Source organism: Heteronotia binoei, chromosome 4 (assembly GCF_032191835.1).
Source record: "Heteronotia binoei isolate CCM8104 ecotype False Entrance Well chromosome 4, APGP_CSIRO_Hbin_v1, whole genome shotgun sequence".
NCBI lineage: Eukaryota > Metazoa > Chordata > Lepidosauria > Squamata > Gekkonidae > Heteronotia > Heteronotia binoei.
Window position 1 is genome coordinate 132,900,257 of NC_083226.1, and position 12,311 is coordinate 132,912,567.

The 12,311-nt window shown below is 45.6% G+C and overlaps 1 protein-coding gene across 1 annotated transcript in view; it reads left to right on the forward strand.

Moving 5' to 3' along the window:
• Positions 1–12,311, forward strand: part of LOC132569568 (microtubule-associated protein 1B-like) — a 103,898-nt gene that overhangs the window by 69,617 nt on the left and 21,970 nt on the right. The window contains exon 3 of the mRNA XM_060235781.1: positions 8,084–8,166. Coding sequence (XP_060091764.1) covers positions 8,084–8,166 — 83 coding nt within the window. The remainder of the gene's footprint in view (positions 1–8,083; positions 8,167–12,311) is intronic.

The following is a 12,311-nucleotide window of genomic DNA, read 5'->3' on the forward strand; positions in this document are numbered from 1 at the left end:
CCTTTCCCCCTCCGGAGGCTTCAGTCTCCGATTGAAAGGCTTCCTCTTGGGATGGTGTGTCTGTGTTACTTTGAAGAAGTTGGCAGCAACTCGTGAGTAGAGAGGCCAATCCCTCCCTTCAGAGTTGCCAGAAATGGGGAGGGGAATGTCTTCTGAGCACTTCATTATTCCTATGTGGAGATCGATTCTCATAGGGTATAATGGGGAATTGATCTGGAGGTTTCGGGGGCTCTAGGGGAGCTGTTTTTTGAGGTAGAGGCACCACATTTTCAGTATAGTATCTAGTGCCTCTCCCCAAAGTACCCCCCAAGTTTCAAAACGATTGGACCAGGGGGTCCAATTCTATGAGCCCCAAAAGAAGGTGCCCCTATCCTTCATTATTTCCCGTGGAAGGAAGACATTTAAAAAGTTGTGCTGTCCCTTTAAATGTTGTGCTGTCCCTTTAAATGTGATGGCCAGAACTCCTTTGGAGTTCTATTATGCTTGTCACACCCTTGTTCCTGGCTCCGCCCCAATGTCTCCTGGTTCTGCCCCCAAAGTCTCCTGGCTCTGTCCCCAAAGTCCCCAGATATTTCTTGAATTGGACTTGGCAACCCTAAGTTCAAGCTGCTATTTTCTCGTATAGAGCAATCTTTTCAGAATGTATTCTAGTACCCACTGATCCTGTATTAAGGCCTTTTCCCTTTAAAAGCCAGTTCACAGTACAGTGGAACCTTACTTTCAAAGACTTTCTGCTTTATAGTGGAACATTTTAACAGGGCTTGTATGACTTAAAGCTAAACTGAATACAATCTGTTAAACATTTTATTTTTCTGTTTGAAGTAGAAGTTTCATTATTTATTTACTTACTTTATACCCCACCTTTCTTCCCACTTGGGAATTAAAGTGGCTTATATAATTCTTCCTTTTTCCATTTTATCCACACACAACTCTGTGAAATATGTTAGGTTGAGAGTTTGTGACTGGCCCAAGATTACCCAAACAGGAAATTTGAACCACGGTCTCCCAGATTCTAGTCCAACACTCTTAACTGTTATGCCACACTGATCCAGAGAGCTAGCATGGTGTAGTGATTAAGAGTGTAGAACTCTAATTAAGAGAGCTGGGTTTGATTCCCCACTCTTTCACACAAAGGAGGCCAGTCACAGTCCTCTCAGAACTCTCTCAGCCCTACCTACCTCACAAAGTGCCTGCTGTGGGCAGAGGAAGGGAAGGCGACTTCTTTCTACCCAAAGAAGTCTCAGAGGGGCTTACAATCTCCATTCCCTTCCACTCCCCACAACAAACACTCTGTGAAGTAGGTGAAGCTGAGAGAGCTCTAACAGAAACTGCTCTTGAGAGGAACAGCTCTGTGAGAACTTGTGACTGACTCAAGGTCACATCAGCAGGTGCATGTGGAAAAGTGAGGAATCAAACCTGGTTCTCCCAGACAAGAGTCCACACACTTAACCACTACACCAAACTGGCTAGTAAACACATATATCATCAAAATATATCATATCATCTATACATCTAATAATTATGTGTGGCTCTCATTTGTGGTTATCTAAAAAGATTTTCCAGCAAACTTGGGGAACCCCCCAGGTTTGCAGAAAAATCTAAAATCTCAAAAAACCAAAACCATAGTTGCTTTGATTCTGGAAAACTGGTGGTGGTAGATGCAGGAGCTGCTCTGGGCCTGACTGCAGTGATTGGCGGGTGCCAGGAGCCACAGTGGTGGCAGGTGCAGGGAACTGCTTTGGATCTGGCTATGGTAATGGCAGCTGCTGGGAACTGCTGTGGGCTTGGAGTGGCTTCCAGTGTGTGTGGACTCCAAGGTGAGTGTTGAGCCTGAAGCTCAGCAATGAAGGGAGATATGGGAATTTCCCTCTGCAAGTCTCATGGGTCCCCCACTTGTATATTCTAATAGCAAAATTGGCCAGATCTGAAGATACTTAAATTTGGTGATTGGCGCTCATGAATGGACAAGATGGATCTTTCTAAAACCTGAAACACATCTCAGGTTTGCAGAAAAATATGAAACCTAAACAAAAAAAATACATTGGAGATTTAAACATCCCCAAATGATAAAAAGAACAACTATAGCTTTTAAAAACAGAAGCGCTTAATTGCAGTTGCTAGGCAACCACAACATTCTAGGTTTGATTTATATCAGTAAAAGACAAGTGGGGATGCCAAGGCCCCTTATGGGGCTGTTTTGGCCTTTGAGGGAGGACTTATTTGAGCCCTAGCATCAATTTCCACAGCAACTGCTGGGTGACTTAATGCCACCTGCATGACTCACCTATAGTTGGCTGCTTGCTACTGTTGAACAGCAGCCACCTTATTAAAGCCATTGTGGTGTAGAGGTTAGAGCAGGGGTGTCAAACATGCATTCTGGGGGCCAAATCAGGCCCACGGAGGGCTCCAATCAGGCCCCCGAGCAACTGGCTGTCATCTGCTTCCTTCTCCCTATATCTCGCTTCCTTCTGGATAACTGCTTGCTTTGCAAGGCTTGCTCAATTGCACAGGAGCTACAGAGCAAAACTTCTGTTTTCTCCATTGGCTGAGCAACCTCTCTTGGGGAGGAATAGCTTGCTTTGCTTGTCATGGAAGCTCATTAGATGATGTTGAGCCAGTCATATGCTTTCAGCCTAACCTACTTCACAGGATTGTCATGAGGATAAAAAGTAAGATAGGAAAATGATATAAGCTGCTTTAATCTCTAATGTGGAGAAAGGCAGGGTATAAGCGAAGTAAATAAATTTAAAAATATAGTTTTAAGTTAGGAGGCAGAAAAAAGACAGATTGGTGAATGGCAGGGGAAGATGAGAATATGAGGGTTGCCAAGAGAAGGGATGGGGGAAATAATGTAGGGATACAGGGGGAAAGAATGTGCTCTCCCCACAAGTCCTTGGGGGTTCCTTATCATGCAAGTGGGCCTAGCCCAGTGGCTGGCATCACACAATTGTGCCATATCTTTCCTAAGCAGAGGCTGCTGCAGGGGGAGGGGGGAGGGAAAACTGAAGACAAAGAGACAGATAAAGTCGATAGGTGGGAAGGAGACAAGGAAGCAGAAAAAAAGGAGAGGCTATGGGGGCTTGGGGGGATGAGATCCCCTCCCCGCTAGTCTTTGTGGGTTCCCGCTTCTATAATAGGTAAATATATGATAGAAATAACCTAGCAAATACATGTTATAAAAATTACTCATAATGGAATGATGTTTTCGTTACTGTTCTTTTTAACAAGGAAAATCTTTCAAAGATTTTTTTTTCTCAAAAATTTCTATCAAAAATTTCTATGGATGTTTCATTAAGATTTTAATTAGTATTCAGTGCCATTGTAAGCTTATGCTGTCATCAAAGTTGACTGATCAGAGGAAGTTAACAATGATCTATGAATTGATGTACACAAAGATACATAAACGACTGCTGTTGTGGAAATAGTAGTCTGAGGCACTCATGCTTATTTGCCACGGCCTTTATTTATGATGCCCGTATGTAAACTTTATACAAAATGAATGACCTTGTCTATACAGTGAATGATCAGTAGAGAAAGGACAACATAAAATCGATAGCATTGAAAAGGGTCACTAGACATCCTGCTAAAGTGTCAAAACCTGACCTGCAGAAATTAACTCCCTGAGTTAAAAGGGCATTTGATCATTGGCATCTTTAGCAGGGAGTAACAAGTACTGCATAATAAGGTGTCTATAGGGATAACTGGCTACATTCCACATTTTAACATTATTCTAAAATTGATGTAGGCGGGCATAGCATATTATTCCAGTTTCTAAAATGAGACCATAACCCTTGTATATCCAAGAAACGATGCCAGAAATGTAGGATATAGTTCACAGTAAATTACTCTGTGTAGGTTTTTTTAACATTGTGAATAGACCTTTTGTCTCTAGCAGGTGAATATGACATGTAAGTTGAATTTATTTTCATTGAAAATATCCAGCTCCTTTGTGAAATGGCTTTCTGATGGCTCTAGGGGATTTTCCTGCTGATATGGTTGGTGCTTTGTTGATGGCCTGGCTGACCTCTGGAATAAGGAAATGTCACCAATGGTTGATGTGATCTCTCCTAGGTGCCCCCTCTCAGGAGTTAGAGTGCAGAAGCCTCTTGATAAAAAACAAAACAAGAGAGGTAGCTGGAGCAACGGTAGAGGAAGATTTGGGACAAATCCAACAAGACAAAGGCTAAGCTCATTTCAAACCCTACTCCATGGCAGTGATGATAGCAAAGAAACAATAGCTTTCCTCCACTATTGTGTCTGCACAGTGTAGGCCAGTGGAGCTGTTTCAGGTACTCAGAGGTCTGCTGAGATTCAGCCTGCAGGAGAAGGAGGAGAACTGCTCAGTGCCCTGCTGGGACAGTTTGCAGATAAAGTCTCTCATAATCATAACAGCTTGAACTTTACATTAGCAGTAACAGAGACAAATGTCGCCCATGCATGATTTATCTAGTTGTTTTGGGATAATTTCCCATTTATTTAGTCTGAGAATGTGGACAGGATTGTTAAATGTTTGAAGCCTACCAACCATTTGTATGACCTTTGCCTTTCCAGACTGCTTAATACTGCCTAGGGGAGCTCTCAAACTGAGTCTGAGAGACAGTTTCCACTTTTAGAAAGGGAGTGGTCACCAGAGCCTTGAAAGAAGCTATGGTGTGTCCACTACTATTTAAAAAAATCTACCCTGGACCAAGGAAATATGAATATTTTTCAGCCAGGTTTGAATGTAATATTATTGAACAATGTGACTGAATGAGTGGCAGTTGAGCAACTTCAGGGTTTCTTGGATGAAGAGAACTATCTGGATCCTTCCCTTTCTAATCTGGATTCAGGCTTGGTTGTGGGACCAAAATAGCTTGGTTGCTGAAGTAGCTTGGATAACATCAGGAAATGGCTAAGGGAAGTGTGATCCTGTTGATTCTCCTGACTCTCTCAGCGGCTTTCAGTACTATGGATAATGGTATTCTTTTGGATTGCCTTTCAGAGTTGATACTGGGAGGCACTATTTTTGGTGGTTTTTGGCCCTGCCTGGAGGATAGATTTCAGAAGGTGATGCTGAGCGAATGCTACTTTGCTCCTTGGCCTATGGAGTCACACATGATTCGATCTTATTTTCCATGCTTTTTAACATTTACATAAGCTGATTCCATGAAGCTACTGAAGGACTATATCTGCCCATCGCCATCTTACACATGAAACTATTAGGTGAAGTCATCCAAAGATCTGGGCTGGGTTGTCACCAGTGTCTAACACAGGTGGGGCCAGGAAAACCAGTTAGCCTGGGCCTCACATTCATAGAGGGCCTCAAATTTAGACTTTTGATATTATCTCCAAATGAGGCTATACATACAGTTGCAGAGAAACACTAACAGAATTCAAGGAACCTCAAAAATGAAAGTGGCTCTCTCTTTACCTCTGAGAGGCCCTGATCATCACAAATGTGTGAATGAACTCAGCTCTGTCACTTTTTCCCAGTGGATCCCAAGGAGGCTGTAGAAACTCTGAACCAGTCCTTAGAAGTAGTTCTGGGGTGAATGTGAGCTAACGAACTGCAGCTTAATCCAGACAAGATGGAATTGCTAAGGGTGAATGTTAGGTAGGGGTGTACAAAAAATCAGTATTTTTCAGGTTCAGGTGTATTGAACCCCCCCTAATATTGCTATGCCCCATCATTCTCAAATTCCAATATCAATAATATTCAGGATTGCTGAATTTCAGCTCCATTATACCTAAGGGTACCATTATACTCAATCTGGGGGTATCTGGGACTCTAGGGGGGGGTCTTTTTTGAGCTAGAGGCACCAAATTTGCAGCATAGCTGCTGGTGCCTCTCCTAAAAAACCCCAAGTTTTAAAAAAGATTGGTGCCTCCATGACTTGCAAAAGTCAGATCCTTGACTGGCTCCTCTTGGCTGCTTGGTTGAAATTGAGATGCAAAAGGAGCCAGCCAGCCCCAGCTAAGGTGGTGCAGAGCTCTCAGCTCCATGTCACCTTTGCTGGGCTGGCTCACAGTATAGCTGTCTCGAATAATAGCAAAAAAAAAAAAAAAAAAGCCCCCCCCCCCCCCCCCCCCGGCTCAGCTGTATCAGTAGCTGAATACAGATCTCTGATACCGCTGATCTGTATTTGGCTGAAGTAATACCCAAAAAATAATGATTAAGGTTTTTGGAGATATTTTTGTAGTGTGTGTGTGTTTCTGCACCTGGAAGCCATTGTGACTTTTGGTGACTGACCCATACTGGGGACCTGGAGGGTATTCAGAGAGGTGGCTGAATAAAGCCTGCCCCTGTCCTCCCAACTACTGGTATTTCAAGGAGGTGTCCCATCCATGTACTTCTAGAGTTGACCTTGCTTAGCTTCTTAGATCAGGGCTGGTATTTCTGGGGTATTTTGGGGTAGTGTTAGAACTGACTCAGGATTCAAGTTGCTCTCTGCTCTGGGTGGGGTTGAACTCCTCCAGAAAGAACAGCTCCATAGCTTACTGCTGGACCCAGGATTACTGCTGGGGAAGAAGGGAGTGGCCATGGCTAGGAGTGCCTTTTCCAGCTTCATCTGGTTTTCTATCTGCAGTCTTTCCTGGGCAGAAGAGATATGGCCACTGTAGTCCAGTAACATCTAGATTAGATTATTGCAGTCATCTCAATGTGGCTGCCCCTGAAAGGTGTTCAGGAACTCCAGTTGGGATAGAATGCTGATGCCAGGTTGCTGACTGGAATGAGTCACAGGGACCATATGCTTCCATTGGTCCATTTCCACTGGCTCCCAGTTTGTTTCTGAACCCAATTCAAGGTGCCCTGTTGTATATTAGGATAAGCATACTCCCATATGAACCTCTATGACCACTATGATCACCTTCTGAGGCACTGCTTTGGGTTTCATCTTCTGAGGTTAGACAGTTTATCTTGATGTCTGAATACAGTCCTCCATGAATCGATCCAGGGCTTCTTTTTTTTTTAGCAGGAACTTCTTTGCATATTAGACCACACACCCCTGATGTAGCCAATCCTACAAGAGCTTACAGTAGGCCCTGTAATAAGAGCCCTGTAAATTCTTGGAGAACTGGCTACATAAGAGGGGGATGACCTAATGTGGAAAGGAGTTCAAACCCTATTAGCCTATATTTGAAGTTGGGTTTTTTGCCCCCATGTGCATCACTTTACCCTCAGCACAGAAATTTGTTTACATTGAAAAATGGTTTTGCTGCATTTTTAAGATTTTAAGGGGGAGGAATTCCTGAATCAGCATTTCTTTATATAGATGTTTTTAAGTGTGTATATATAAACTAGTATATCACAGCCAATGGAATTCTTTTTCTCGGTATTTGTATATATAATTAATTTTTGCCAAGTTTGTTTTCTGGGTGTTGGTCTAATTGTTAGCCAAAGTGCCTGGATGACATTTCTTCAGAATCACAGTGCTAGTGCTTATTAGTCTCTCTGCTGTTTTCTGAGGAGCAGGAGCAGTTATAATGCCTCCAGATACCATTTAAAATGTCAACAACTTTTTTTTTTGTGGGGAAGGATGTTATTTGTGCTCACGAATATTACTTTTAAAAAAGAAGAAATACTAAATTTTGAGCAAATTACCTGTAATGTGGCCTAAAGCCATAATCTTTAATTTTCAGACCCAAACTTTAATATTCACTCTTTTAATATTCACTCCCGCCCCTGAAGAACCCCATTGGTGCACACTGGGGACGTCATGCTGGGGACGCTCTAGGACTCACTAAAAACTCTATGGTACCATAAAGTTTTACCACAAATCCTAGAGCGTTTCTGGTGTGACACTCTAGAAATCACAGTAAAACTCTATGGTACCATAGAGTTTAATTGCAAGTCCTAGAGTGTCCCTAGCGTGACATCCCCTGGTGCAATGATGTCACTTCCAGGTGTTATCACCATGCTACGTGCATGAAAGTCCATCATCGCAGCAGCGGGGGCACTTGGCAACCTTAATATAACAACACTGAAATATGAAGAAATCAAAACGAGAGGGGTCTGAGCCTCTTGAAGAAATAGCCATCAGAAGAGCTTGTCTAATTGTAAGAAGTAAATTGCAAGTTTATTTTCTTCCTTTTATATTTGCAGGTCAGAAAATCCTTCACCACCGAAGTGATGTCTTAGAAACTGTAGTTCTGATCAACCCTTCAGATGAAGCTGTCAGCACTGAGGTAAAATCATCTAGAAATGTGTCACTGAATATATAATATAAGGGAATATAAAAATGTGGCAAAACTGCAGTTCAACTGAGCTATGACAGAAATACTCATATTTACTTACTATTCTAAATTTTCAGTAGTCCACTACTGTGTCCTTTAAATCTTGATCTGAAACATGAAAGAAGCAATAGCTCAATATTTATTTTTACTCTTTTTTGGAGGGGGGCTTGATTTGTTGTCAGTTTTAAATATCAGGAGAAACCAGATGTGGGAACCCAGCTTTAAATGTCTGTCAATCTGCTAATGGTCCCTGGCCCTAAAGATATTTTGCTGTCTTTAAATAGAGCCAGGGCTCTTTTGGCCCTGGCTCTGACCCAGTGGAATTGTCTGCCAGACACCACCAGAGCCCTGAAGGACTTAATGCAATTCTTCAGGGCCTGTAAGGCAGAGATGTTGAGGATAGTGGTTGAGGATAGTGGCAGTTGCATCGTAGCCTGCACCCTCCTCTTTTCTTCTTTCCTCCATCTCTGCTTCAGCCCACTTCTCACCTGCCTATGAGTTTGCACTGCACTCTGGAATGGGGTAACAAAGAAATATTAGATGCCATCTGAAGTAATGTTATTTTTGGTTGTTTTTGACTTGTTTTTATTGGCTGTAAATTGCCTAGAGCAGGAGTGGCCAAACTTGCTTAACATAAGAGCCACATAGAATAAATGTCAGATGTATGAGAGCCACAAGACATGAACATCAGATGTTTGAGGGAGGGGGGGGAAAGGAAGGAAGGAAGGAAGGAAGGAAGGAAGGAAGGAAGGAAGGAAGGAAGGAAGGAAGGAAGGAAGGAAGGAAGGAAAGAAGGAAAGAAAGAAAGAGAAGGGAAAAGAAAGCAACTTTAATTTTAAATGCATTTTCCAAACCACCAGCTGCCTTGGCTTGGGAGAAGTGATTTAAAAGGATAAATGTTTTATCCAGCGGTGGGGACCTTGAGAGCCTCACAATATGTGTGAAAGAGCCACATATGGCTCCTGAGCCACAGTTTGACCACCCCTGTCCTAGAACCTTATGTCATGGGGAATAAGCAATTCTAGGGTTGCCAAGTCCAATTCAAGAAATATCTGGGGACTTTGGGGCTGGAGCCAGGAGACTTTGGGGGTGGGGCCAGGAGACATGGGGGCAGAGCCAGGAGCAAGGGTGTGACAAGCATAATTGAACTCCAAGGGAGTTCTGGCCATCATATTTAAAGGGACAGCACACCTTTTAAAATGCCTTCCTTCCATAGAAAATAATGAAGGATAGGGGCACCTTCTTTTGGGGCTCATAGTATTGGACCCCCTGGTCCAATCCTTTTGAAACTTGGGAGGTATTTTGGGGAGAGGCACTAGATGCTATACTGAAAATTTGGCACCTCTACCTCAAAAAACAGCCCCTCCAGAGCCCCCAATACCCGCAGATCAATTCCCCATCATTCCCTATGGGAATCGTTCATGGAGGTGCATAATGGCTGTGGGGGCGGGGCTTCCCCCGCCGGCCAGCTGGCTGGGGGAGGGGGGAAGCCTGTAAAACCGGGGAATCCCCCGCTGGGACCTGGGGATTGGGAAGCCTAAGCAATTCAGAGACTGAATATATAAATAAATAAAATAAAATATATGCATAAACAAAGAGAAGTTAGAGAAATAGCTAGAGAAGAGTTGGAGAAGAGAAAAAGTTAGAGAAGAGTTAGAGAAATAAAACTTTCATTTCCACAAGTATAACTCATGCATATGTATTTAAAGTATATCAAACATGCCCATGCTTACGTGTATCATTTCCCAATTATCTAGTGTGTATTAAGAACTCTCATATTAACCTATCCTATCAATATGATCATTTTCAGATGTTCTGTTTTGGGTGCCTCTGCCATCTGGGCTAGATGAGTAGCAGCTAGGGTGACCATAATGTCTGAAGGCCAGCCAGGGACACCTTGGGGGAAAAGGGGGGAGGCAGGGGTGCGCGCGCAAAGCTGTGCGCGTCACCGGAAACAGGAAGCGACGTCACTTCCGGTGACGGCACTTCCGGTGATGTCATGCCACCGCCGGAAACAGGAAGTGACACCACATCCTATGACATCATTTCCCCGCGTCACCTGCCGGAAATGGGAAGTGACATCACTTCCTGTGACATCACTTCCCCCAAATGACATCATTTCCCCCAAATGCCACTGCCGGAAACAGGAAGTGACTTCACAGCACTTCCTGTGACGTCCCCAAAAATCCCCCAAATATCACCGCCGGAAACAATTTTGTTCTCAAATCCTGTATATACTTCATCAGTATATGGGATAAGGCACTTTCTCAACTGTGCTGCATAATGCAGCCTATTTATTTTGTCCTGTTTGCTCTGTTGGCTCTATCTGCGCCACCTTCATCACTTTCGGGGTGTGGATCCCCCAGTGGGGTGGTCTCCCGACTCCCTCCGCCGGCTGTTTCTGATAGCCCTGCGCCCCCTCTTTCATTTGATATGTGTCCCGTGCGGGTGCCACCCTCCCGCCGGGAGATGCCGCAAAATGAGCCCCCTTGAGGCTTATGGCGGCAGGGCTCGGGGGAAGCGAGCTAGACTGCTGTTCTTTTGAGGGGTTATAGAGTGTTTCGAGCCCGTCCCTGTGGCATCGGTCCCATCGTTGTAGGGCTCAAGGGGCCGGCGCAGCGGCCCGCTGAAGCAGCCTGTCGGTCACTTCCGGGTTCCTGTCCTGCATCTCGACCTGTGTTATTAGTGACAGGAAGGAAGGAAGAAAGGAAGGAAGGAAGGAAGGAAGGAAGGAAGGAAGGAAGGAAGGGAGGAGGGAGGGAGGGAAGGAAGGGAGGGAGGGAAGGAAGGAAGGAAGAAAGGAAGGAAGGGAGGAGGGAGGGAGGGAAGGAAGGGAGGAGGGAGGGAAGGAAGGAAGGAAGGAAGGAAGGGAGGGAAGGAAGAAAGGAAGGAAGGGAGGGAAGGAAGGAAGAAAGGAAGGAAGAAAGGAAGGGAGGGGGGAGGGAAGGAAGACCACCCCCTCCCACCAGCCCCCCCCCCGCTTTCGGCCCCCACCCTCCCTGCTTACCTTTTTCCAGGGCGGGTGACGGCCTCTCCTCCCGGCGGCTGGTGCTGCTGGCGAGGCTGGCGGCGGCTGCGGAGGCCGGGGAGGGCCTCCGCTGGTCTCTGGAGGACCTCCAGCGACCAGCGACGGCTCTCTGGAAGGCCTTCCGGGACCAGCACTGGCTGCTGCGCGGCCTCTCCGCGGCCTCCGCTGGTCGCTGGAGGCCCTCCAGAGTCTCCGGAGGGCCTCCAGCGACCAGCGGAGGCCGCGGAGAGGCCTTCGCTGGTCGGCGCTGGTCCCGGAAGGCCCTCCAGAGTCTCTGGAAGGCCTTCCGGGACCAGCGCCGGCTGCTCCGCTGGTCGCTGGATGCCCTCCAGAGTCTCTGGAGGGCTTCCAGTGACCAGCGGAGGCCACGGAGAGGCCTCCGCCACCGCCGCCAGGCCCCGCGCGCGGGCGGGGAAGGCGGCGAGGGAGGGAGGGAGCATCCCTGCGCGTGTGCAGGGGCCCTGCGCACGCGCAGGGACTCTCCCTCCCTCACTCGCCGCCTTCCCCGCCTGCGCCCGCGGCCCACCACCTCCGGAGCTGGCTAAACCGGGACCTCTAAATGGTCCCGGTATAGCCAGCCCGGGAGGCGGGAATAGGGGGCCAGAACCAAGACATTCCCGGGCGCCCGGGACGGTCTGGCCACCCTAGTAGCAGCCTAAGAAAGGACCTTCTTGGTTATGGCACCAAGTTTGTGGAATTCCCTCCCCGGGAGATTCATCTGTCCCCTTTTGTCATTATCTTCCACCAGCAGAGGAAGATTTTTCTCTTTTGTCTGGCATTCCCTAACTGATTCTCATTGATGCTTCCTCTCATTTATGTGTTTTAATGGGTTTATATATATTTATTTGTGTTTTTAATCTTGCTTAATGTTTGGTGGTTCTGAGCCTTGGTGACTCTAAGGTGAATGGAGAAGCATCTTAGAAAAGGTTTAAATAAATAAATATGGGTATAACAGAGAACAAAAACAGAAACATTAAATGATAGTATATTTGAGTTTTGCAAAACTTCATGGTGAGCCAAGTTCTCTCTTGTTTAGTTCAACATGATGGTTATAATTCACTCCGCTTGC